Source organism: Zeugodacus cucurbitae, chromosome 4 (genome assembly GCF_028554725.1).
Source record: "Zeugodacus cucurbitae isolate PBARC_wt_2022May chromosome 4, idZeuCucr1.2, whole genome shotgun sequence".
Lineage (NCBI taxonomy): Eukaryota > Metazoa > Arthropoda > Insecta > Diptera > Tephritidae > Zeugodacus > Zeugodacus cucurbitae.
Window position 1 is genome coordinate 50234701 of NC_071669.1, and position 26964 is coordinate 50261664.

The 26964-nt window shown below is 36.3% G+C and overlaps 1 protein-coding gene across 5 annotated transcripts in view; it reads right to left on the bottom strand.

The window, feature by feature from the left end:
• Window positions 1-2241: 2241 nt before the first annotated feature.
• Window positions 2242-26964, bottom strand: part of LOC105210477 (LHFPL tetraspan subfamily member 3 protein) — a 30723-nt gene continuing 6000 nt past the window's right edge. For 3 of the 5 annotated variants that reach the window (XM_054229972.1, XM_054229971.1, XM_011181474.3), the window contains exons 2-6: window positions 11353-11565; window positions 5642-5775; window positions 5240-5366; window positions 2634-2876; window positions 2242-2550 (exon numbers count right to left, since the gene is read on the bottom strand). In XM_054229972.1, the coding sequence (XP_054085947.1) occupies window positions 2357-2550; window positions 2634-2876; window positions 5240-5366; window positions 5642-5775; window positions 11353-11494 (840 nt within the window). In that variant the 5' untranslated portion in view covers window positions 11495-11565 and the 3' untranslated portion in view covers window positions 2242-2356. Of the gene's footprint in view, window positions 2551-2633; window positions 2877-5239; window positions 5367-5641; window positions 5776-11352; window positions 11566-22168; window positions 22869-26964 lie in introns of those variants that run through there. The other 2 variants (XM_011181475.3, XM_011181476.3) reach the window with 2 other exon arrangements.

Here is a 26964-nt window from a genome sequence, read left to right on the forward strand (position 1 = left end):
GTATACCAATTTGGGTGTAGCCCTTCTGTACCTTCTTTATAATAAAATGTAAGGTTTCTGGTGTTTTCCCTTACTGAATTAAAGCATTTTTAGTAGTTTTCAACATAACCTTTGTATGGGAGGTGGGCGTGGTTATAATCCGATAGCCTCCATTTTTGGACTGTATAAGGTAGTACCTAAACGATTCTAGAAAGTTTGGTGGATATAGCTTAAGTAGTTTACGAGATATGTACAAAAAACTTAGTAGGGGGCGGGGCCACGCCCACTTCTCCAAAAATATTACATCCAAATATGTCCCTTCATAGTGCGAACCTTTGTACCAAATTTTATTTCCATAGCTTTATTTATGGCTTAGTTATGGCACTTTATTCGTTTTCGGTTTTCGCCATTTTGTGGGCGAGGCAGTGGTCTTCGAAAGCAACCTTCCTATGGTGCCAAGAAACAACTGTGCCAAGTTTCATCAAGATATCTTAATTTTAACTCAAGTTACAGCTTGCACAGACGGTAAGACAGACATCCGGATTTGAGCTCCACTCGACAGCCTGATCACTATGGTATATATGACTCTATATCTAACTCGTTTAGATTTGGGTGTTACAAAACTATTATACTTTCTTAGAAACTTTGTTGCGAGAGTATAAAAACACCCCTTATAGTAACAATAGGGATGATAAGTCCAAGTGTGGATTAAGCCAACAAAAAAGTGTGTGAAAGCAAATATTTATCGAAATCCGGCACATAATATTCCCAAGATCCTGAATACAATTTTAAAACTGTGAAAGTAACTCAGGCGTTAACAAAGATATCAAAGCAAAACATGTCACATTTAATGCACTTACGCAGATACAAAAATCGGTAAATTGACTGCTTATAATGAAAGAAGTCACTTCAACAACAACAAAATAACGCCACTTACTTGAAACGTATCGTTATCCAACAAAATCAGCAAATTTTTATGATTATTTTATCTCCTACCAGAAGAGTTTATATCTTTTTCACCGCCTAAAAGTATGCAATTTTAAGATATAAAGCATTGCAAAAACCTGCATCTTCTTTAAATACGGATATGTCGCTAATATTAACAGTTCCGCCTGTGACAGAGAAGTTTACAACTCGGTTGTGAACTTAGCTAAATTTTTGAGGAAACAGGGTGTAGCAAGTACTGAAATAATCAAAGACAGATTGTCAATCTAGTTTGCCAGAAAATAAACTATTTCGTTAGTTAAAGAGATACCGTCAGCGTAGAACGATTTAAATTCCATTAACTGAATAGCATGTGTACTGCTTTACGATTCTCATAAATGCTTATATATTTAGTAAAAACCTGTGAATCTTAACCTAAAAAATCAGCATTTCAGGTTCAATGTTGTTGTTGTAGTAGTTTTGACAACAGTTCTTGATCAGATACAAATCCAAGTCCGTTATGATTATGTAGGCCCGATTGTCGTGGAACCATTCACAGATCGATAATTTATGAGCACGGTTGTCCTTTGATTTGTTACCGCTCATCATGCCATAGTCTATGTAGCAATAAATATTTTCTGTGCTGAGTTCCATTAACAAGTTATTTTGGACTAAAAGACAATGTAAATGGAGACCTTGGATTTCACACCTTCGGTCAGCTGGTGAACAAACGAGAATCGATATAGAAAGCCTAAGCAGATAAGTTATGGGTGCAAAGCGCTTTCTGGAGACATGAGTTTCACTTATTAGAGTTTTCCTGCTCCACAAAGGACTGTACTATAAATCAGTCCAAGTGTGATCGCCATCTCATCTCGATCTGTATCATCGATCACCCATAGAACTAAACACATTAATTGCTCTATTTCTAGGTAGTAGTTACCAAAGAACGACGGAATCTGTAAGAACATTAAAATGGTGAATCGCTCCTCACTAGGGTTGAAGCAGCTGAATATTTGAAAAATATTCAATAAACTAGTCAAATTTATTTGCAGTTATGCTGGTTTCAGGTTAAAAAACTAGTTTCTATGTAAGATCTTACATTCTTCAAAACAAATAAAATTTACTCTTCGCTCAGATAATGACAATAATTTATTTAGTTGTAAACTTATTTTCTATTGTACATTTTACACTTTTTTATTAAAAAATACATACAATAAAATTACATCTATATTTACCGTATATATGTATGTACAGGTAGTCAGCCACCAAGAGAATGACATAACTTTTATTACAAGGTTTTGATTTTACTTTTTTCAGTCCATAAAACCTCCATTTCGGATATCAACAGAAAACAAAAAAGAAAATCAAATCAAAATAAGCAAAACGAAAACAGAAGAAAATATGAAACACACAAAAGGATCACAATTCACAAACGCCGGGTCGACAAATTCACTCAAAACTGATGCATCGGATAGTCGGGTCGATATCGATGATTGGGTGTGCGCGAGGAGAACTGCGATATCGTGTCATCGCCATTTGCGGGCATATTGTGTGGTGGGGCCACCAGCAGAATTGGCTGCAGATTCAGCGATTTCCGTGAGCCGGCTAGACTGACAGCGTCTGTAATGTAAGCGTTGTTAATCTCACCTGGCATAAAGGGAGGGAATTACGGTATATTTACGAAGTTTCTATGTTTGTTTCTTGTTCTTTATTAATTGCAATTGACTCACCTTTGTAGAGTGAACTCTGATAGAGTGGATCGGGTTGTAGGCGCACATGGCGCGTGGCAAGTATGAAGGCGAGTGTGGCTAGGACCACACCATCGACACATCCAATTATGGCAAGCGGATAGGCCCAACGAATGCCGCATAGACCGAGCTCAAAGCGATTCGCATCGGGACCGCAGATTTTACGAAAATCATCGGAGTTCCAGCCGAACGGGAAGGCGGCACAGGCGACGATCATGCAAAGCGCTGTAATAAGTGTGAAACAATAAAGTTTTAAAAGGAAGGAAAAAATGTATATCATTCTATGAGAAGTATGGAATAAATTCCTTTATCGAAAAAATATATATAAATTCTACTAAACATCAACCAGCAGCCTACAGGGCCTTAATTGTATCTAAAAGTTGTTATGCGTGGATCAGTCCACCCTTAAACTGAAAAACCAGTCTTGTAAAGGAGATATTATAGAAGTTTTTTCTAACAGGAAATCAATACGAACAACTATGAAACTAGATGAAACTAAAAAAAGTGATTTTAAAATATCTAGTGATACCGTAGACGACTGTGTATAAAAATATTCCCCATTTGTTTCTCTGTTGAACTAAATTTTTATTCAGAGATGAGAAATTCAAAAATTCAACGATCCATATTCTCTGGATGAACCAGCCTCTTAATTTTGCTTTTCCCACTATAGAGGAGTGGGATAGTGGTGAAGTTGATAAAAATAAGTTTATATGCAGATGTACAACTTCACACCGGGTAACCAAAGGCCCTCTGCCTGCATTTAGGTTTTGAAACCACAGCCACCACGAAACTCCCCGAAGCCTTGAAATATATTATCTAGCACGCATAGATAACAGACTGAGTATCAGCTAAATTAGTCTAATTATCCATTCGTGCATGTTTGGATTTTAGTCGCCTCTTACGACAGGGTGAGGACTTAAGAACAGTAGTTGGAGTGTTAACAGGTTATTTTCTGATTTGTAGGCATGTCACTAGACTCGGGTTATGATTTTATTAACGATGTCTCCGCAGATGCATTTATAAAACTTGTTGAATTGAACAACTTTATCAAGACCACAGGATCTTTCGGAGCGGATATGGTAGAGTGATGGAATTCTAGTCCCAATGGAGTCACAATGAACCTCTCAAAGGCGTAAGCGCGTCGTATGACAGCCACTTTACCTATCTTCCTACATACTCAGTACTTTGCGGTGTCATAACATTGGGTATGGAACCAAACCAATTCGAGGGACTGGGTTAAAATATTTTGGAATAGGTTGGAGTTGGTTAACTTCAAGAAAACGAAGAAATCACTTTTTTACTATGGCTCCCGAATACAAATTTTTATACTCTCCCAACAAAAGTTGCTAAGAGAGTATTATAGTCCACATCACGGTTGTTTGTTAGTCCTAAAACTAAACGAGTTAGATATAGGGTAGGTAGATATATATACCAAAGTTTGGAATATAGGATCGCATTAGAGAGGGCCACATTTGAATTTAATTTTTTTTGGAAAAGTGGGCGTGACCCCGCCCCCGAATAGGTTTTTTGTATATATCTTGCAAACCAATAAAGTTATATAAACCATACTTTCTGCAGTTGTTTCTTTTAGCCGTTTCCTTATACAGTCCAAAACTGAAATCGGATAATAACCACGCCCACCTCCCATACAAAGGTTAGGTTGAAAATGACTAAAAGTGCGTTAACTCACTAACGAGAAACGTCAGAAACACCAAATTTTACATAAGAAATGGCAGAAGGAAGCTGCACTGAGATTTTTTTACAAAATGGAAAATGGTCGTGGCATCGCCCACTTATGGGTCAAAAACCATATCTCAAGAACTACTCGACAGATTTCAATGAAATTCGGTATATAATATTTTCTTGATACCCTGATGACACGGGTGGAATATGGACGAAATCGGTTCACAACTACGCCTACTTCCCATATAACTCAAATTTGAATCCTTCTGATTCGTTCACTTTATAAGGAACCGATAAAGATAGCGGAATAAAACTTTACACAAATACTGTATTTGAGCTGTGACATCACTTGTGGAAAAATTGTCAAAATCGAACCATGACTTTTCAAGGCCCCTGATATCAAACATGAAGAACTCAGTGGCTAAGAGTAATTTTTCACCGAAAATATAGGTAAATCTCTAAATAAATTGCGAGATTATTTATGATATACCCACACAAACTTCGATATTATATGCCATAAACAAATGTCCATAATTAACTATATTAAGGCCATAATATCCGAAAAATGCAATTTACTGTTCAGCAATTTTGAAAACATTGATTTTTTTTTTTCAAAAATGCCGCCGTTGCATTTATCATAAAATAAATAAAAAAAATTGTTGCTTTGCTGCGACAGCATTTCGTGCTTATTTTCAAGCGGCGTTACTGTGTACTCGCTTTTCGGTCAGCAAAATTGAGCTCTACTTATATATAAATATTACAAAATGCTTATCTACAATGTGCACTTGCCGCTGTACAAAGAATACAAGAATATGCAGGTGTGTGCTACCACAATTATTTACTTAAATTAAATTATATATACAATATATATATATATATACATATGTATGTACATATGTACTCACCTGATATGATTTGCATCCAGCCGCATATGTGAAATACTCTCGTTGATTTCATGAAGATCAAGAATACCAAAAAGCAGATTGTCAGCAAGGCCAATGCCACCGCCGCAACCATAAAGAATGTTGCCAACTGTTTGTATGAATATGTGTGTATTCGTCATAATGATGACCGAGATGATGATGATGATGTTGTTGATGATGTTATTGTGGTTATACGTTGTTGCAGTGGTTGTTGAGCGCAAACAATGGTTAATTAAACAAATGAAGAATGAAAGGAAAAACAAATAAATAAATAAATAAAATATCTCACAATAAGTAAACACATAAATACTCAAATACACAAGTACAAGTTAAAGCAAAAGTCATGTCATTGGTGCTAGGCACGAATGTGTCTGCGTTACGCACTTGAAACGAGAATGTCGGCACGGTGAGTATGGTCTCCCAACGTCGCTTGCAATTGTCAAATATCTCATCGCGCTGACACATCTGCCACAGACCCAAGCGTCCCGCACTTTCATTGTCCGGATCACCGACCCATTCTGTAAAGCAATTGAGGGAAAGTAATTAGAATTTAATTTGAATGAATAATGTTATGCGGTAATTTATATTAAATTAATTCAAGTTGCTAAGAGAAACTTAATTATGTAATAGAGTATTTATTTAGAATATATAACTAGAGATTGAAATTTGCGGTTCAAAGATAATTTCGAAGAAGGGTCAATAAATGTGCAAAGTTGTAGTTATAAGAAAGGTTGGAATACCGTTGTATTGAAAATTGAGTAGTATCGATAGCTCGATACATTTTAACAAAGTTTATTCCTAAGTATTCCACTTCTTATAATATAATATATAGGTTCAATAAAATTGTTCAGTGAACTTGAAAAAAAAAATACACACAGGAACAGAAAGTATGGCGTAGAGAAGAAAACATTTTTGGAGAGTTTCAGACTGGTTTTAGCTATGAAAATTATATATATCGATGCCCAATATTTACCGACTTTAAACTCATTTTAATAGAGGCGATGATTATAAATGAACCAGACCAGAGACAATTTCCTACTTTAGTCAAATATTAAAATATGTTTGGTAATAGTGGTTGTCCTTAGTTAGAACAAAAGAACTCTATCCACAAATATCGGTTCAGTTTAAACTTAGATAACGCTAATGGCATTAAAACTAATCGCTCAAATAGCTGCCTCATTTGTGATTCTCTAAGTTCAATAAAACAATAAACAAATAAAAAACAAATGATAAACGAAGAAACCAGAAATTTAATCGAGCTTTACACTGTATCGTTGTTACCATATCTTTTAGATTATTCTATATCTGATAGATCTTCGAAATTTGTGCCTCGAGTATTACTTTAAAACTACTACTAAATATCAGATACAAAGCTCTCTTGTACTAAGCGAACTATATCTGCCTAATCATTACACTACACTCGGCAAGGTATTGAACCAAACTAATTTTTTCCGGAAGATTGAGTCATACATAAAAAAATTGGTAATCTCCGATTTTCGAATTTAGCATCCAAAATTGATATATTTGGGTTCGCAGTTCGAAAAAAGGATAATTTAATTATTATTTATTACAGAATATTGTTACTAAAAAAAAAAACAAAAATATGCATAAATCTACATTTTTCTCTTAACTCCATGATATATAAAACTTTTCGGTCAAAAATGTAGACTAAATGCATATTTTGGATTTTTTAGTAACTATAACCTAAAAGTAGTAGTACTAACTATAAACTTAACCTGAAAATAACTTTTTTCAAAAAGCGGTATTTTAGAAAGCGGTTCTTTGATATCTATAGAGTATCAGTTATCTCGATTAACTTCAGTTTACGAATATTCGTCGCTTTGGACGTTGACCAGATTACGGTGCTTTCGGTGGTTGTTTCGTAAGACAAAGAGCTCGGACAATTTAAGAAAATTTTAGATATAAGTCGTATATTTTCACAAAAAAACATAGTTTTTCGTCATATTTTTTATAAAACCCGAAGCATATGTCACACAAAATGCTGAATATCTCAAAACAATTGTTCGATAGTTGTAAAATACTATTGTTGTAAAATGTGTTGCATACTGCAAGGACCAATCGGTAGACACCGCCTGGCACTGTCTAGTGTCTGTGCTGGAGGAGGTTCTTATCAATAAGGACTACGCGGTAGATACCTTCCTCGACATAGAGGGGGCCTTCAACAATGTAAGTCCAGAAGCTGACATTTATGCACTCGACGAATTTGGGGTTGAAACGAACCTCTAGTATATCATCCACAGCCTTCTTTGCGAGAGAACTATCGTCGCGGAATGGGGAAGTGAGATCGCACGTCGAAAGGTAAACAGGGGGACCCCTTAAGATGGGGTGCTCTCTCCTTCACTCTGGATCTTGGTAGTGAATGCACTACTGGAAGATCTCGAACAGCAAGGCTGTCAAGTGATAGCTTATGCGGATGTCGTAGCTCTGTTGGTCAAAGGAAAGTCTCTAAACACTGTGTATGACACTCAAGAGTTTTCTGTCGGAAGCTCTCAATTAACTCCAGTTTTCGGCTGTAAGACCATTGCAGCGTCTTTCACTCCAATAGCAGAGCGGCAATATTGTCATTGGATTCGATGACAGTGCGCTCTAAGCTAGTAAGAGAGTGCATAACATTGTTATCAGTAGCTTCTAACTACTTGGAACCGACTTGTGTGGGTACCCGGTCACCGCGGAATCGCTGAAAGCTGCAAAGCGGATCAGCTTGCAAGAGAGGGTACCCTAGCAAGATTGGCGCCGGAGTGGAATCGTGTGAGCAGTCCGTGGTCCACTTGTTCCAGAGCGCTGGACACACTGTCTTTGAGTGAGCTCTCCAAGCGCTGGAGAACAACCAGCACCTGCGCAGTAGCGAGGTCCTTTTGGCCAACAGTGGATCGAAAACGGTCTTTGCAGCTACTGTCGCTCAGTAAGGCTCATCTCTCCGCAATCATTGGAGTGCTTACTGGTCATTGCCCAATAGGCACACACGCGGTGAGGCTAAGGATCATGTCAGACGCTAGTTGTCAAAGCTGTTTGGAGGAAGGCGAAGAGGAATCGTCCAAGCACTTCGTCCTTCAATGTCCAGCATTCACCAGACTTAGTTTAAAGCACCTCGATAGGCATATTTTCTGCGAACCCAACGAAGTGACTGGAATCGACATTAGACGACTTAAGAACTTTATTATTGAGTGCAAGAGCTTCGTCGCAACATAAGGATCTTAGTGATCCGTTAGGAGTTTTTACGGGTGTCACAGTGGACAGTCGGGTGGACAGTCGAATCTGTCTCAGTGAGATTCTCTGCATTTCCGGAGATCTATCCCTTAACCTAACCTAACCTAACCTGTAAAATGTGTAATTCTTCAAAGTTTAAGTTTAACCATCCGAGGCCTGTGTTTCTTATTCACTGGTTATTCGTTTTTATGTGGTGGGTCCCAAGCCCTACGCACAACCGCACAAGCGGGCTTCGCCTTCTCACTTTAGCTCGCCTCCAAACGGATGTCTGTTAGCTACCCAGGGGATACTTGGTCTAAAACCGGAAGTCGTGAGCTGCTTGAGTCATATGCAAAAGAATCGTTCCAGGCCACTCCCAAGTGAATGGCAATCAGAAACTTTCCTCACTTGCGTGAACTTCTACATATGACCCCATCCCCCACTACTTCTACTCGACTTGCACTCCTGCTCTCGGAGAGCACTCATCAGCATCTCGATATAAGGGAGCTGTGGAACGGCATCTCAAACTCATTGCATACCGCTGCAGCCGAAACAATTGTTCTCCGGCAACGCCAAAAAACCAGTTGGTACGATGAGAATTGTCGTTCCGCAGTGGAGAGAAAACAGACTGCCTACCTCGCAACGTTGCGATCGACCACAACACGTTCGGGGTGGGATAGATATCGAGAACTGAAGAGGGAAGCGAGACGCATTTGCAGACGTAAAAAGAAAGAGGCCGAAATGCGTGAGTATGAAAAGCTTGAAAAGCTGGCCGACATGGGTAATGCTCGAAAATTTTATGAAAAGATGAGGCGATTAACAGAAGGTTTCAAGACCGGAGCATTATCATGTAGGGACCGAGAAGGTAATCTGGTAGCGGATGTCCAGAGCACACTGGGATTATGGAGGGAACACTTCTCCGACCTGCTCAATGGCAGTGAAAGTACAACACCAGGAGATGGCGAACCCGATTCCCCAATCGATGACGATGGAATAGATGTTCCATTACCCGACCATGAAGAAATTCGAATAGCAATTACCCGCTTGAAGAACAACAAAGCGGCGGGGGCCGATGGATTACCGGCCGAGCTATTCGAATACGGCGGCGAAGAACTGATAAGGTGCATGCATCAGCTTCTTTGTAGAATATGGTCGGAAGAAAGCATGCCTGACGATTGGAATCTTAGTGTGCTCTGCCCAATCCATAAGAAGGGAGACCCCACAATCTGCGCCAACTACCGTGGTATAAGTCTCCTCAATATCGCATATAAGGTTTTGTCGAGCGTATTGTGTGAAAGACTAAAGCCCACCGTCAACGAACTGATTGGACCTTATCAGTGTGGCTTTAGACCTGGAAAATCTACAATGGACCAGATATTCACCATGCGCCAAATCTTGGAAAAGACCCGAGAGAGAAGAATCGATACCCACCATCTTTTTATCGATTTTAAAGCTGCCTTCGATAGCACGAAAAGGAGCTGCCTTTATGCCGCGATGTCTGAATTTGGTATCCCTGCAAAACTAATACGGCTATGTAAGCTGACGTTGAGCAACACCAAAAGCTCCGTCAGGATCGGGAAGGACCTCTCCGAGCCGTTCGATACCAAACGAGGCTTCAGACAGGGTGACTCACTATCGTGCGACTTCTTCAATCTATTGCTGGAAAAAATAATACGAGCTGCAGAACTAAATAGAGAGGGTACAATCTTCTACAAAAGTGTACAGCTCCTGGCGTATGCCGATGATATTGATATCATCGGAAGCAACAACCGCGCCGTTTGTTCTGCGTTTTCCAGACTAGATAAAGAAGCGAAGCGTATGGGTCTGGTGGTGAATGAGGACAAGACGAAATATCTCCTGTCATCAAACAAACAGTCAGCGCACTCGCGTCTTGGCTCCCACGTCACTGTTGACAGTCATAACTTTGAAGTTGTAGATAATTTCGTTTATCTGGGAACCAGCATTAACAACACCAACAATGTCAGCCTTGAAATCCAACGCAGAATCACTCTTGCCAACAGGTGCTACTTTGGACTGAGTAGGCAATTGAAAAGTAAAGTCCTCTCTCGACGAACCAAAATCAAACTCTATAAGTCGCTCATTATTCCCGTCCTGATGTATGGCGCTGAAGCGTGGACGATGACAACATCCGATGAGACGACTCTTGGGGTTTTCGAGAGAAAGGTTTTGCGCAAGATTTATGGTCCTCTAAACATTGGCAACGGCGAATACCGCAGACGATGGAACGATGAGCTGTACGATTTATACGACGACATTGACATAGTTCAGCGAATAAAAAGACAGCGGCTACGCTGGCTAGGTCATGTTGTACGGATGGAAGAAAACACTCCAGCTCTGAAAGTATTCGATGCAGTACCCGCTGGAGGAAGCCGCGGAAGAGGACGACCTCCACTCCGGTGGAAAGACCAAGTGCAAAGTGACCTGGCTTCACTTGGTGTTTCCAGTTGGCGCCAGAAAGCAAAAAGGAGGAATGAGTGGCGCGCTCTGGTGGATTCGGCTATAATCGCTTAAAGCGGTTCCTACGCCAAATATATATATATATATATAAGTTTAACCACAAAACTTATGGAGACAATTCTACAATTATTTTTAGCCAGTCTGTATACAAATGGTTTTAGCTATACATAATACATACATATATCTAAATTATAAACTAACTACAATACAATATACAAACTATTCATCACCATTACTATCAAACAATATATACATATATATTTACCTTAAAAAAATTGCAAAAATAAATTAATATAAATTATACGCCGGCAAGTGAAAAAAATGGAAATCAATCAAACTTGGCCAACAAACTGTTCACAACACATGTGTATATACAAAATCTGACATAGACAATTGACTGACATACTAACCTGGCGTCACAAAGGCAACAATGCCGATAATCGCGTAACATATTGTGAATATCGCCCAGAGTACAGCTATGGCCTTTGAGTTGCGTATGTATTTGGTGGCATAGAGATGCGTCGTGTCCACGTACTCGATCTTTGTGCCCATTTTGTCGCACACACACACACACTCAGACAAGTGTCCGCTTCGCGCTCACGACTTCACTGTGGACTGTTTGGCTGTAAAGAATCAGAGTTGGAAGTTGTCAGTTGAGTAAATATATATGTATAAATATAAGTATATTTGGTTTTATTATATAAAAAATATAAATGTAACAACTTTTTGCGCTTAATTAAAAATAACATTGCGGTTGTAATTAAAAAGAGCACATAATTAAGAGTCACTGGACACAGCAAAAACTTAGTAAAACGCGCTGAAAGCTTGTTTTTATATATTTTAAGCCGCTTATTATTTGGTGTGGAACCAATGGTGTTATATGAGTATGAGTCAGTTGAATGACCTTAGCCGCTACCAGAGTCACTGATGGCTGATGGCAATTCATTTTGAAAAATAAATTATTTGTGGAATTTTTATCTCCAGCGGCTGATATTCTTTGATGCCAACTTGCAACTAATTAATCACAGATTTGCCTTAAAAACTTTAGAAATTCGTTAAATGCTTTTATGTATTACAGTATGTATATTAAGTGCATCATTGAAGACCTTACTTTAGTCACTAAAAACTGTGCGTTTAAAGAAAAAAATAAAATTAAATTTATAAAAAATTATAATTTTGTATAATAATAATCGAAGAATCAAATGTTTAACACTACATGTAGTGCTGCCATTGAGACCTCCTGTACACAAAGAGTTAATAAAGAAATAAAAAAATCCTCTGGTGGAGCTATCCGCACGTTTTATATGTAGCAGGCAGTTCTCTAATAAGGATCATAGAAGGAGAGTAACTGCTAACTAAGCATGGACTAAGCTCCAGATTTACAAGTCCGAGATTATAAAAGCTAAGATGGCTTCATGAAAATCATTAAGAGAGTTTTTATAAATCTTTCATGTATATCAGCTCTCGCAAGGAACCTGTTGAGATAACTGAAAAATGAGGCTGGACATTTGATTTTATGCAGAGAGAATTCGATTACATTTTTCAAATATACTGTCAACTCTTTGCCAAGTACTTCAGGGTCATCAAGCTCTACTAAACCAAACCAAGCTCAATCTACCAAAAATTAAGTAATAACAGTAAAAATTGGTGAAAGGGATAACTACAAGGTGACATATTTGAACGAATTTATTTTAGGAAAGTAGGCGTGGCCCCGCCCTAACAGGTATTTTACGTATCTCGCAAACTACAAAAGCTAGATAAACCAAACTTACTACACATTTTTCCTTTTAGTTTTCCATCATACACCATATAAATTGGTGATTTGGCATAATAACCAATACAATCTTCCATACAGAGGTTATGTTGAAAAACTACTTCCAATGTCTTTACTGCCGCTAGCGCGTCAATAGAGGAAGAGCCAAATCCGTCTCTCACACGACGTTCTAAAGCGTTTACAAAGATCTTGGCCTATGTCCTTACAAGATCAAATTGCCGCAAGAACTGAAGCCGCTTGACCACCAGTATCGTCGAAAGTTCGTGAATTGGGCTGAGCAATAAATTGAAAATGATCCGTATTTTTATCGAAAAATCATCTTCAACAATGAGGCTCATTTCTAGCTGAATGGCTTCGTCAATAAGCAAAATATTCGTTATTGGTGAGACAGCAATCCACACGTACTCCATAAGACACCATTGCATCCCGAAAAATTTAAGGTTTGGTGCGGTATATGGGCCAGCGGCGCAAATGGGCTTCTACTTCTTCTGTGCTGATCAAGACCGTCACGTTACTGTGAATGAGAATCGCTACCGTTCAATGATAACCGAATATTGCTGGCCCGAATTGGATGATATGGACTTGGACAATATGTGTTTTTAACAGGACGACACTACAAGCCATACAGCGAATGTCACAATCGATTTATTGAAAAGCAAGTTAGGTGAACGTGTTATCTCACGAAATGACACAGTCAATTAGTCGCCTCGGTTGTGCGATTTGACGACGTTAGACTATTTCCTGTGGTTACGTCAAGTATAAGGTCTATGCCAGCAAACTTGATGCATTTTGTAATTTCTGCAAGTGTGCCCGTGGTTTCCATGCAAAAAAAAACAGTTCCATACATAATCGCATCGAATGTATTTTCACAGGAATAAAGCATTTCATTGATTTCATTAATATCCCAAACCGTTTTGCTTTTATTTACTATTGTAAAACCCTTTACTACATTGCATCGCTCATTGAAAAATAGTCGAAATCGGACTATAACTTTTCAAGGCCCTAGATATTGAACTTGAAGACCTCAGTGTCAACAGATAATTTTTTACCGAAAATGCCAGTACATCTCTCAGTTATTTAAAAAAAAATCCTAGGGTATCTTCTCCTTATTTTCTCTACCCTTAAAAATGTGTAAAGTCGGGCCATAACTTCCCTAGCTCCCATATGCATACCTAATATTAGGTTTTCTAACCATCCGGTGTGCTTTATACCGTATACATCGGTTAATATGTGAGATATCTTACTAAAATGAAGTAACACTATACTTTGGATATAATGAAACTTGGTGGTAAAAATGAGTCAAATCTGTTCAGAATTAACCCGTGCCCTCATTTACTCTATAGAATGATTTTCGGTGTACTAGTGGAAATTATGCCGAATATGTCGAATTATGTGTTAAATTATTAGGTCTACAACTTTGCTTCCGCCGTTTTTTTGTAAATTTAAGTTTTTTTTTTTGTATAAAAACGGTAACAAATGTCCGCACTTTTCTTGGAATTAAAAAAGAAAAGCAAAATTTCCCGCAAACGTCGAGAATTCCGCTCAAAAAGTGACATTTTCAGTTGAGAATAAGTTTGGGATGCAAACAGATCTCTACAAATATTTTGTTGGGTTAACGTTGACTCAAATGTCCAAGATCGATTTAATCGACCAGTGCTTGACCCTAGAGACATCTATTGGAAAGCGGCGGAAGCAAAGTTGTAGACCTAATAATGAAATTAAATAAATTACTTCTTATAGTTATTATGTGTTATTATTACAATTTCAAATATTTCTTATTTAAAATATATTAAATAGAATTCTGCTTTAATACTTAATTGAAAATAATATCGAAAATTCAAAAATAGCGAAAATACAAAAAAATGCAAATGCATCTTAAATGCAAATACTAAACTCTAACCTACACAAAATAATATTGTTATTGGGTCAGCGCTTTCTCAAGCGCATAAACATTCAAATTTTTATTGACCTAACTGCGCATTTCCCATCAGTGATTTAGCAAAATCAATAAACTTTCATTTGATTTTAGTTTTCTTTAATCCGATGTGAATTTTAGTTAATCGATTAAATATTTCCTTCAATCAATTAATAATTACTACTTAGTATAGCAACCAGCTAATACTCAATCAGCCAATGTACGAATAATACAAAAGACTTAAGCAACGAACTCGCTGCCGCGCAACTAGTGAAATGAACCGCAAACCATGTGAACGGCCAGCAAATTCATTTAGCGCAAGATAAACATGAACATATTTCCGTTTGCCCATATGCAGCAGCATCACTTCGCGCTTTCCATTAATCAAAAAATAAAACAGAAAAAGATCTGAAAATGCGCGTTCAACACGAAAACACTCTCACTTCTGTACCAAAATGGTTTTCGCTTTTTCAACGTGTTTTGCAAGCGCGCAACTCAAAAACAAAAAGATAATGAGTAAATGAGAAAATGGAAAAAAATTAAAAAATGCCAGACAGCATTCTTTGGCCCATGCAGACATACATATCTCTTGCACATAATCGACCAGTTAAAGATGGTACGTGATTCACGCAGCTTTTTCGTTGTTCAAAAAAATTGCTTTTATTTTCTCTTCTGCATTTTGCTGATTTTTTAATTTTGCTTTTATTTGTTTTTTTATTACTTTTCTACAGTCAGCCAAAAAATGCACGAACAATTATGCGCTAAATAGATCTAGCACATTATACATATTTACGCCTTTATTCTTATATACATACATATATATATTTATGAGCACAGCCTTTCAGTTTCTATATACATATGTACATTCATAGCCGCATGACACACAGAGTTCATGGTGTGGCAAATCGAACTTCTGCACCGACTGCTTTGAGCTATTCAATAAAAGTGAAATACACTACAAATACAATGCATTCAAATTCGAGCAAAGAAACCCATTAACGAACGCCAATTTAATTGTTAAGGTCGTTTGTGTGCTCAGGCAAACACAACAACAACAGCAACAAATAATATTAGTTTTACATACAGCCGATAGCGAAAAATATGAACAATTGAAGCTGGAGCCAACATCGAGAGAAACAATGGCGCTAAAAAGCTATTGCGGGACAGAGGCGGCGGGTAGTTGATATTTGTGGAGTGTTTCAAAATATATTGAATTTTTGATTATTTTTAGATATTTCAATAAAATCAAGAAATTTGCTAGAAAAAGTTAAGGAGTGATGAATATATCAAAAAAAAAATATTTTTATAAAATATAAAAATTATATAGTTAATTTGAAATGACGAAGGTTCTCATGAAGCACTTAAATCTCAGCGCAATCTCATGTAATGAAGATATGAAAGGCATCTACAGTATAAGTAGTGTGTTCAGAAAATAACGGGAATTGTGGAATTAGAATTTCACGGGTTTGGAGAGTCCAACTGTCAAAAATTTTTTAATTCTATTATATTGATATATGTACAATCACTTGAACTACCATTTACAGCTGTATTCATTGCTTACTCTGTCTGTAGCAGACGCTTGACTTATTTTTATGAGCTTGACGATTTTCGTTTGTTAAAAGCTGACACTTCGTTGCTTGTTCGTGAATACTTGGCCAAAAACATTACTGTAACGATGCCCTAACATCCATATTCGGTAGAGTTGGCTCCGTGTGACTTTTTCCTATTTTCAAAAATAAAGAGCGCCTTATAGGTCCCAAAACTCGAGTTTTAGCAGTATTTCGTCGATTCATAGAAACGCTGGCATAAGTGTATAATATTGGATAGGGACTATTTTAAAGGCGACAATATTAATGATAAATGAATAAACAAATATTTTTTCAAAAAACAAAAATTCCCGTTATTTTTTGAACACACTTGGAATCATCGGCGAAAATTTATATTTTCATAGTATTAAAATCGGTCCCTGTTGCACAGAGTATCATAGTTTTGTTCACATAACGGTTGTTTGTGTCACCAAGAAATATAAGAGTTAGATATGGGGTTATATATACATAAATTATCAGGATGACGAGTAGATTTGAAATCCGGATGTCTGTCCGTCCGTCTGTCCGTCTGTCCGTGCAAGCGATAACTTGAGTAAAAATTAAGATATCTTAAGGAAACTTGGAACACATGTTCCTTGGCACCCTGAGGAGGTTGCTTTCGAAAATGGGCAAAATCGGTCCACTGCCACGCCCACAAAATGGAGGAAACCGAAAACCTATACAGTGTCATAACTAAGCCATAAATAAAGTTATGAAAATGAAATTTGGAACATAGGATCCCATTAGGGAGGGGCACATTTGGATGTAATTTTTTTGAAAAAGTGGGCGTGACCCCGCCCCCAAATAGGTTTTTTGTATATAACTCGCAAACCAATAAAGCTATATAAGCCAAACTTTCTGCAGTCGTTTCTTTTAGCCATTTCCTTATACAGTCCAAAAATGAAAGAAATCGGATAATAACCACGCCCACCTCCCATACAAAGGTTAGGTTGAAAATTACTAAAAGTGGGTTAACTCCCTAACGAAAAACGTCAGAAACACCAAATTTTACATAAGAAAAGGCAGAAGAAAGCTGCACTGAGATTTTTTTACAAAATGGAAAATGGGCGTGGCGTCGCCCACTTATGGGTCAAAAACCATATCTCAAGAACTATTCGACCGATTTCAATGAAATTCGGTACATAACACTTTCTTGACACCCTGATGACACGGGTGGAATATGGGCGAAATCGGTTCACAACTACGTCTACTTCCCATATAACCCAATTTTGAATTCCATCTGATTCGTTCACTTTATAATGTATTCATAAGGAACCAATGAAGCTAGCGGAATAAAACTTTACACAAATACTGTATTTGAGCTGTGACATCACTTGTGGAAAAATTGTCAAAATCGGACCATGACTTTTCAAGGCCCCTGATATCGAACATGAAGAACTCAGTGCCTAAGGTTAATTTTTCACCGAAAATATAGGTCAATCCCTCAGATATTTTAATGTAATTCATTCCCTCTGAATTTTTTTCTTATAACAGTTTCTCTCTGTACCTGAAATGGTAAAAATTGGGTCATAACTTCCCCCAGATCCCATATACCTAATTATAAGTAATATTAAATTAAGTGAGCGTATAGTCTTCGATACGTTGTATCTTGGTGGTGAAAACGAGTGAAATCGGTTTAGGAATTACCTCAGTCCCCATATACTATTTATGATGATTTTCGTTATTCTATTGAACTTTATGCCGAATATATGGGTCGAATTGTGTTGTCTTTATAAAATTACATCAATAAATTGCGAGAGTATAAAATGTTCGGTTACACCCGAACTTAGCCCTTCCTTACTTGTTTTTAGTAAGAAATATTCGGAAATTTAAAAAAAAATATATAAAAGTCTCCTAATTCCAAGCACCACTTTCGAACCCCCTTCCTTCGAAACGCCTCTGCACAAAATATTTATTGTGTATATATGTATCTGTATTCCCACACCATTGAATATTTTTAATTTAATTATTTTTGTTAAATTTTTCATCCAAACTTTTGACATTTCCACTCGTCTAGTTATGCATTCGAGCCAAATAATAACAATAAAAGGTGTGTATGAGCTCCAAATAGAGGCTGATTGGACAATCACTCTGCTTTACTGCTGTTGTTGTTGTATGTTTATAAATGTATTGTGCATAAAAAGAAATACCCGCATTTTACTTTTTTTTTTAATTTACTTTTGATGTTTATTAATAGAGTAATAGTATCTCATGGTGAGCTACATATTTAGAGACACAGTTACTTATATAGTTGTTGATGCGAGGGTGTGTTAAGGTGTTACAGATATTGGTTTAGAAGATCTTTATTGATTTAAATTTGTTTTCTAGATGAGAGAACGTGTTAAAATTTTAAGGATGTTGAGATAAAGGAGCAATATAAATTTTTTTCTTTTGAAATCACTCAGATTATTGGACTTTCATACCTTTGACGAAATAAAAAATAAGGAAATATAATGAGAGTTTATAGACGGTATATGACAAGGTGTCAAGTAATAATTTAAATTTATTTTTCAAATATCTGATCATAACACTTAAAAGGTAAATTTCAATGCGCTAAATGATTTTTTGAAACAGATTTTTATGGCTTAACTACTTCGCTTATGTCTCGCTAGTAAAATATTTTATTTCATAGTATTTTGGGTATAATATTTTTCAATTCGATTATGTTTGGCATTATTCTCATAGTAACAATACTGATTAATAGATTTCAAAATAAATAAGACTTGGCAAACTTCCATATCGTCAAAAGTTGCAATCTTTGACTCAACCGAATTCAGAGTCATCAGTTTTTTTTATACAATCGACAATTTTGGTCTAAATCTATCCGTTGGTGAAATAAACCAATTGTAAGTTTTTATATAAATAATTACTGATGGCGGACTAAATTATATTTTAAATAGTTATTTTAGAGCCAAGAGACAAAAACAGACTAACAAAAATAAATTAAAGATGTTTAAAATCGTTATAAAGTCGCCCCCTCGAAATAGCGATAGAATTTTCTCAAAGAACCTCAGGCGAATTAAATATTTTTTGTAAGAAATTTCATAATAGTTAAAGGTCAGATTTAATTTATTTTGAACAAAGCAAAAATATTTATTTTAAGCACAGAGACTTTATCAAATTCGTCGATAAAGGTCGATAAAACAGTTTTACGATCTCACTTTGTTTTAAAGTAGTTTATCGAAATCGAATTCGCTGCGGATTCAATGATTAAACCCATTAATAGTTTCTTCTGCCTGATTTGTAGCAGTAAACTTCAAAATGGCTTTATATGTGAGATTTTTCCAACTTTAAAACTTTTGTACCTACCCTCGTAAGCACTTCACACCTACAAAATTGTGTGAAAAATGCTTGTAATCATAAGATTTGAGCGTGTTATGAAAAGAAAGTGTTATTATGATAATAATCATTTATAGCAATTTTTTTATTGAAATTGCTTTTTTTTATAGAAGAAATTGATAAAAAAAATAATAAAATTTTCATTTGAAATAAAAAATAAAAATAAAATAATTTGGAATAAAAAAAAAATAATTTAGGTATATATTTAAAAAAAATTTTCCATTTCTTAAATAAATATTTTTATGTGGAAAAACAAACCGCCGCGTAGCAATAAATGATTGGTTAGTGCAAACGATGCTAAAATGCATTTTGCTGCATTTTATTTTCACTATTTTCTCGTACGCATATACAAATATGTACATATGTACATAAGCATCTCCATACGCAAGCACATTATTTATATTGGCATTTAGCACAGCAACACAAGCACACATACATATGCAAGTATGTATGTACATATTTGTAGTTGAGTTGTTAGCATTGGCGGAGTAAAAGCTGAAATTGCATCAACAAAAAAGGAAAGGGAGCGCGAATGACCCAATTTTGACATACGCGCATACTTAACTGCTTACGGATATACAAACATACTTACTTACACATATTTAGGTACATATGTAATATATACTTAAGAGCATATGCAAGCTTTTACCCTTCTACTTTGCTAAGTGGATCGTTCAAAAATGCTTTTTCGCCCATATTTTGTGGCATAAACAGTGCAGTTTTCACTTAATTTCGTACACAGTTAAGATTTTAATTTTTACTATTCTTTCACCGACAAACAGTTACTTCCTTTTTATGTTTTTTTTTTGCTTTTCTTTACTTCATTCTTCTCTGTGGCTTTTCTGCTGCAAATGTGCATTAAGTGAAAATTATGCTTTTTTATTTCCATTTTCACCGTTTGCCACAAAACAGGCGCAAGATGTGTGGCAACGTTTAATTGCAGCGGATGCGGCCATTTCAGTCACCACTTCCCCCACCGCGCTGCTTTCGTCACTCTTCTAGTTCAATTGCGAGGTGGTGAGCTTTTCAACTTATTGCCGTGTCATACTTTTCAAATCAACTTTCATTATTTTTCTACTTTACGTACACTGTACTTACGGTTTACAGTTGAGACGGGCTAAATGGAACTTCGAAAATAAGAGTTCGAACTTTTAAAAATTAGTCGGATCGAAAATATCTGTAAATGACTAATAGGTAAACTAAAATGAAGTGAGTGTATATGCAGTTTTAAGTAAAAGCTTTCATATTTCAAGTGAATTAAATATCATGAAATATAACAAAGCTTTCGATTACTTTTTAAAGATTGCTTCTGTGTTCAGAAAACGTGAAACGTATGGAATTATTACTCGTACTAAAGTTAAGGTAGTGACACAACCATTTTCAAAGTTCCGTAAAAGTTTTCGAAGTCGGTGATATGACATTTAAAGACAATGACCTTCAGTTTTGGAAAGCTTAACTTTTGATAAGCATCATCAAACTAACCTTTGCTAAGATCCTGATAAATTTCTTAAAAGCTTTTCCATAACCACAAAAAGCTCGAAAGTTTAATTTCCAACCTAAAGTTCGCAAAAGCTCGCGCACTCGAAACTTGAAGTTCAAAGCATTTCTAAGCTCATTATTGAACACTAAAAGCGTTTGCATAAATGAAAAATAATTTGAAAGTTTAATATCAACTGAAATCTCAATACTGCAAAACAATTTGAAAGCTTAACATTAGATATCTAAAGTTCAATAAGTGAATTCATTAAGAATTCATAAGATGTGAATTTGCTAAGATCCTGAAAAATGTATTAAAAGTTTTCCATGACAACAAAAAGCACGAAAGTTTAATTTCCTAATGAAAGCTCATTAAGGCTCGCTCACTCGAAACTTTAAGTTAAAAGCCTTTTTAAGGTACTGATTGTTTCCCAAAAGCTTTTTCTTAATTGAAAAAAAGAACGAAAGCTCAACCGAAAGCTCTATAGGTGTTTATTTCTCTTTAAATTCAAATGTTGCCTAATGGGAACATAATCAATCAATATTGAAAATATGTCTAAAAATAAAATTTATTTAAATTAAAATATTTGAATGGTTCGTATTGTGAAAGCTCTACAGTAAAGCTTTAACAAATAGATGAATAGCAAGGTAAACAATTGTTGTGAATTTCTCACATGATGTAAACACAACAAAAAGACGTCTGGACGCATTTCAACACATTTATACAAATATGCGGCTGCTGATGATGGTTCAATCAACGCTCCATGCTACGCGATGTCAAACAATAATTAAAAAAGAAAGTTTTGATTATGAATCGTAGAGGAATTTAAAAAAATATTATTACACATATGTATATAACCTAAAAAAAAAATAAGTACTTTGCACTCTAATCAATAATTTTTTTTTTCCAAAAGTTAAAAATACTAAAAAAAACTTAGAAAACATAATTTTTTCGAATTTGCTTCAAATATAACTTTTACTTAGCAGAAATTTTTGTAATACAAAATTTCCACCATATACATTTTTTATGTGCCGTTATTTTCATTTAGTGTATTTAATGTTTAAAAAATTACAATGTTTACAAGCACTTATGTATGCCGTTATGTGTTATGTGCCGACAAAGTGAAATTATTTACCGAACTTTTACGAGGTTTTATGTGTCCATAATGCTTTCGGTGCAATCATCATTACTCCATGGAGACAATCAACTTTTAACAAGCAAACAGCTTTCATTAAAAAAGCAAAAAAAATCGCGGAAATCGCACACCCAACCAGACACCCAGCCAACTGACCAGACACTACAGCAGCTACAACGCTATGACGAGACAAATAGCCAGACAAATTTAATCAGCAGCCAACTAGTCAGTCAACCAACTCAGCAGACATTCGATCAACCAGTTATCGGGCAAGATGGAGCGAGCTCCTTGAGCGAATCGACGAGCAAAACACGCGGCTGCTGATCAGTCGCCGATCAAGCGAAACGCAGCCAGATAACGGCGCACCAACGCGTTGATCGGGGGGGTAAATTGCAAGCAGCGCCATTGTTGCGCCACATTGTGGGCTGGGATGCCACTGACGCCGCTAATAATAAATGCTGTTATTTTGCAGCACGATCAGCAAAAACAAAAAACTACATAATTGACAGATGATCGTGCTGATCCGGTTATGCTGGACCAAATCAAAATTCATACCCGTGTACTTAGTACTTATTGAGTGAGTAGTAATATTTTAGTGAAACAAGAAATGATGACAAATGAATTTACGCCATGAATTCGCGGAGAACGCGCCTAAAACTCGTCCAACAGGCTGAAGCACACCTACAAAAAATTTATCGATAAATTTTACGAAAATATCGCACTAGTATTTGAGTATTTGCATGCGAGTATTGAGGAAGTAATGCCTTACCATAAATAACTGGTAATTCGATTTTTAATGTAAATGTAATTGTAGCTTGCTTTCTCACAAAGTTGTGATATATGCTTGGCTGTAGATACATATGTATATATGGAAACATTTGTTGGAGCATAATTTGCAGTTAGCTTGTGGCGTTTTTAATAATTTGCACTCTTGCGAATACCAGATATACGCCACTTGATCTATGAAAATGACTCACCACAGAGTATGGCGACTGGCTTTTGCATGCGAATTATGCAAGAATCTGGAGAATAACGGAATACGGAATAATAAATGGGTATCAATTTGGAGGTATTGTGTTTCTATGACTTGTTTGGATTATAGATATTTATGGAAACATTTTAAAATAATATTTTATGAGAAGAAATGGGTATGCAGGTGGATTTATATATGGAGAAATATTGGTATTTTTATGTTAAATACTTAATTATTCAACACAATAAAATATTATATTTAATTACAAGAAACAAATACATATTATTAATATTGTCATTCTTTGTTCGCCGAGAGAGCACTTTACTTTTATTTTTCTTCTCAGTCTTCTCAGTCCAAAGCGGCAGCAGTTGGCAAGACTGATTTCAAGGCTGACATTGTTGTTTGTGCTATTGCTGCCTTACAAAGTAGATGAAATTATATACAACTTCAAAGTTAGGATTGCAATCCTAACAATTGTCAACAGAGATGTGGGAGTTGAGTCGTGAATGCTCCGACTGTTTGTTTGATGACAGGAGATATTTTTATACTCTCGCAACCTGTTGCACACAGTATCATAGTTTTGTTCACATAACGGTTGTTTGTGTCACCAAGAAATATAAGAGTTAGATATGGGGTTATATATACATAAATGATCAGGATGACGAGTAGATTTGAAATCCGGATGTCTGTCCGTCTGTCCGTGCAAGCGATAACTTGAGTAAAAATTAAGATATCTTAATGAAACTTGGAACACATGTTCCTTGGCACCCTGAGGAGGTTGCTTTCGAAAATGGGCAAAATCGGTCCACTGCCACGCCCACAAAATGGAGGAAACCGAAAACCTATACAGTGTCATAACTAAGCCATAAATAAAGTTATGAAAATGAAATTTGGAACATAGGATCCCATTAGGGAGGGGCACATTTGGATGTAATTTTTTTGGAAAAGTGGGCGTGACCCCGCCCCCAAATAGGTTTTTTGTATATAACTCGCAAACCAATAAAGCTATATAAGCCAAACTTTCTGCAGTCATTTCTTTTCGCCATTTCCTTATACAGTCCAAAAAATGAAAGAAATCGGATAATAACCACGCCCACCTCCCATACAAAGGTTAGGTTGAAAATTACTAAAAGTGGGTTAACTCCCAGAAACACCAAATTTTACATAAGAAAAGGCAGAAGAAAGCTGCACTGAGATTTTTTTACAAAATGGAAAATGGGCGTGGCGTCGCCCACTTATGGGTCAAAAACCATATCTTAAGAACTATTCGACCGATTTCAATGAAATTCGGTACATAACACTTTCTTGACACCCTGATGACACGGGTGGAATATGGGCGAAATCGGTTCACAACTACGTATACTTCCCATATAACCCAATTTTGAATTCCATCTGATTCGTTCACTTTATAATGTATTCATAAGGAACCAATGAAGCTAGCGGAATAAAACTTTACACAAATACTGTATTTGAGCTGTGACATCACTTGTGGAAAAATTGTCAAAATCGAACCATGACTTTTCAAGGCCCCTGATATCAAACATGAAGAACTCAGTGTCTAAGGTTAATTTTTCACCGAAAATATAGGTAAATCCCTCAGATATTTTAATGTAATTCATTCCCTCTGAATTTTTTTCTTATAACAGTTTCTCTCTGTACCTGAAATGGTAAAAATTGGGTCATAACTTCCCCCAGATCCCATATACCTAATTATAAGTAATATTAAATTAAGTGAGCGTATAGTCTTCGATACGTTGTATCTTGGTGGTGAAAACGAGTGAAATCGGTTTAGGAATTCCCTCAGTCCCCATATACTATTTATGATGATTTTCGTTATTCTATTGAACTTTATGCCGAATATATGGGTCGAATTGTGTTGTCTTTATAAAATTACATCAATAAATTGCGAGAGTATAAAATATTCGGTTACACCCGAACTTAGCCCTTTCTTACTTGTTTCTTATCTCCTCGTTCACTCCAGACCCATACGCTTCGCTTTTTTATCATGCCTAGAAAAATCATAACTAACGGCAATGATAACGATATCATCTATATCTATTATCGAATATTGTAACTTCTCTCTTTAGCTCTGCAGCTCGTATTATTTACTCCAGCATTAGAATGAAGTAGTCACACGATAGTGAGTCACCCTGTCTGAAACCCCGTTTGATCCTTGCCGAACCTGACGGAGCTTTTGGTATTGCTTAACGTCTGTTTTACGGGGATGCGACGACGCTATACATGATTAGTTTGGATATTGTGTTCAGCAGTTATAGACGTGTAAACGCCGTAAACTAATCCGCTAGAGAAACGTTTCGTGAGATTAATTTAGTTTTGGAGGATGGTACTCTATCCCTTCGAACTGCGGAGGAATGGTTTCGACGATTCAGAGCGGGTGAAAACGACAACATGGATAAGCCAGCCGGCGGAAGACCTGTGACGACGAATACCGATCAAAACATGGAAAACATCGAGTTAGACCGACATGGGCATCTCGTGACATCGCCCAAGAGATGGGAGTTAGTCACCAAACCATTTTAAATGTTTGGGTGCCGCATGATTTGACCCAAAAAACATTCTAGACCAAATCAACGCCTGCGATATGCTGCTGAAACGGAACGAACTCAACCCATTTTTGAAGCGGATGGTGACTGGCGACGAAAAATGGATCACATACGACAATATCAAGCGAAAACGGGCTAGTGAATCGTCCCAAATTGTGGCCAAGCCGGGATTGTGGGCCAGGAAGGTTTTGCTGTGTGTTTGGTGGTATTGGAAGGGAATCATCCACTATGAACTGCTCCTATATGGCCTGACGCTTAATTCCACCATCTACTGTGAATAACTGGATGGCCAATAGATGGTGTAGACAAAAAAAATATTTTATTGCTTAATTTTCATACAAAATTTGCTTCGTTATGTGTTTTAAATACAACTGTCAGTAATTGGATCTGCTTAAGTTGTAAAATGCACAGAAAAACACAAAATGAAACTGAATTTGGCACAAATGTGCTCGTAATTACACAACAAGATAGTGCGGAATCCGATCTCGCATTGTATATAGTGTATGTATGTATGATATACACGGGTGTTGGTGTTATTTAAGATTTGAATGCAATTTGATATGTTAAAAGCATTAATTAGTCTATATTAGCCATCAGCAAGTGCCATAAATGGCTTTCGTTCGTCGGTGGTTAATTTGGTTTTGGCCAAGCTGCATTAGTGCCAAATTAAACACTTTATTGTCTCTCTAAAAGTAGAGTTGCGCAAGGTCTTTAGCTGGGTGGTTGTAATTGAAATTTGATGTTTTGTTAGCAATTCTCAAATAAATTGGCAAATGAAATTGGATTGATTTTAATTGCCATTTTTAACTTAAAGCAAAATGGAGATGGAAAAAAACGACTCCATAAAAATTCCGCTTAATGATTGAATGAAGAGATAATAAAATGGACACCACTAACATTTCTTAATATGTATCATATGACAATCCTTTCTTTATATATCGCCAACGTCTTCCTCCTCCTCCTTATTATGGTTTAAGTCTTGAAGTTCCGTCAAAATTGTATTAATACTTTCGGATATTAGATATTATGTGCTGTGAGTAGATTACTGTAAAAATAATTTTAGATTAAGTCTCCACTGGGATTCAAAATGATCTCAACAAACTCGGTCAAGCCCGTTAAAATTTCTTGAACTGAAGAGATCTGAAAACTGAGATCTTGAACGACCTACAGACTGTGGATAAATTGGTAGAGCGTAGCATACTCGTCGATTAACGCCTTCCTCTCTTTGATAATTAATCTCTATACTCTTCCCGATGAAG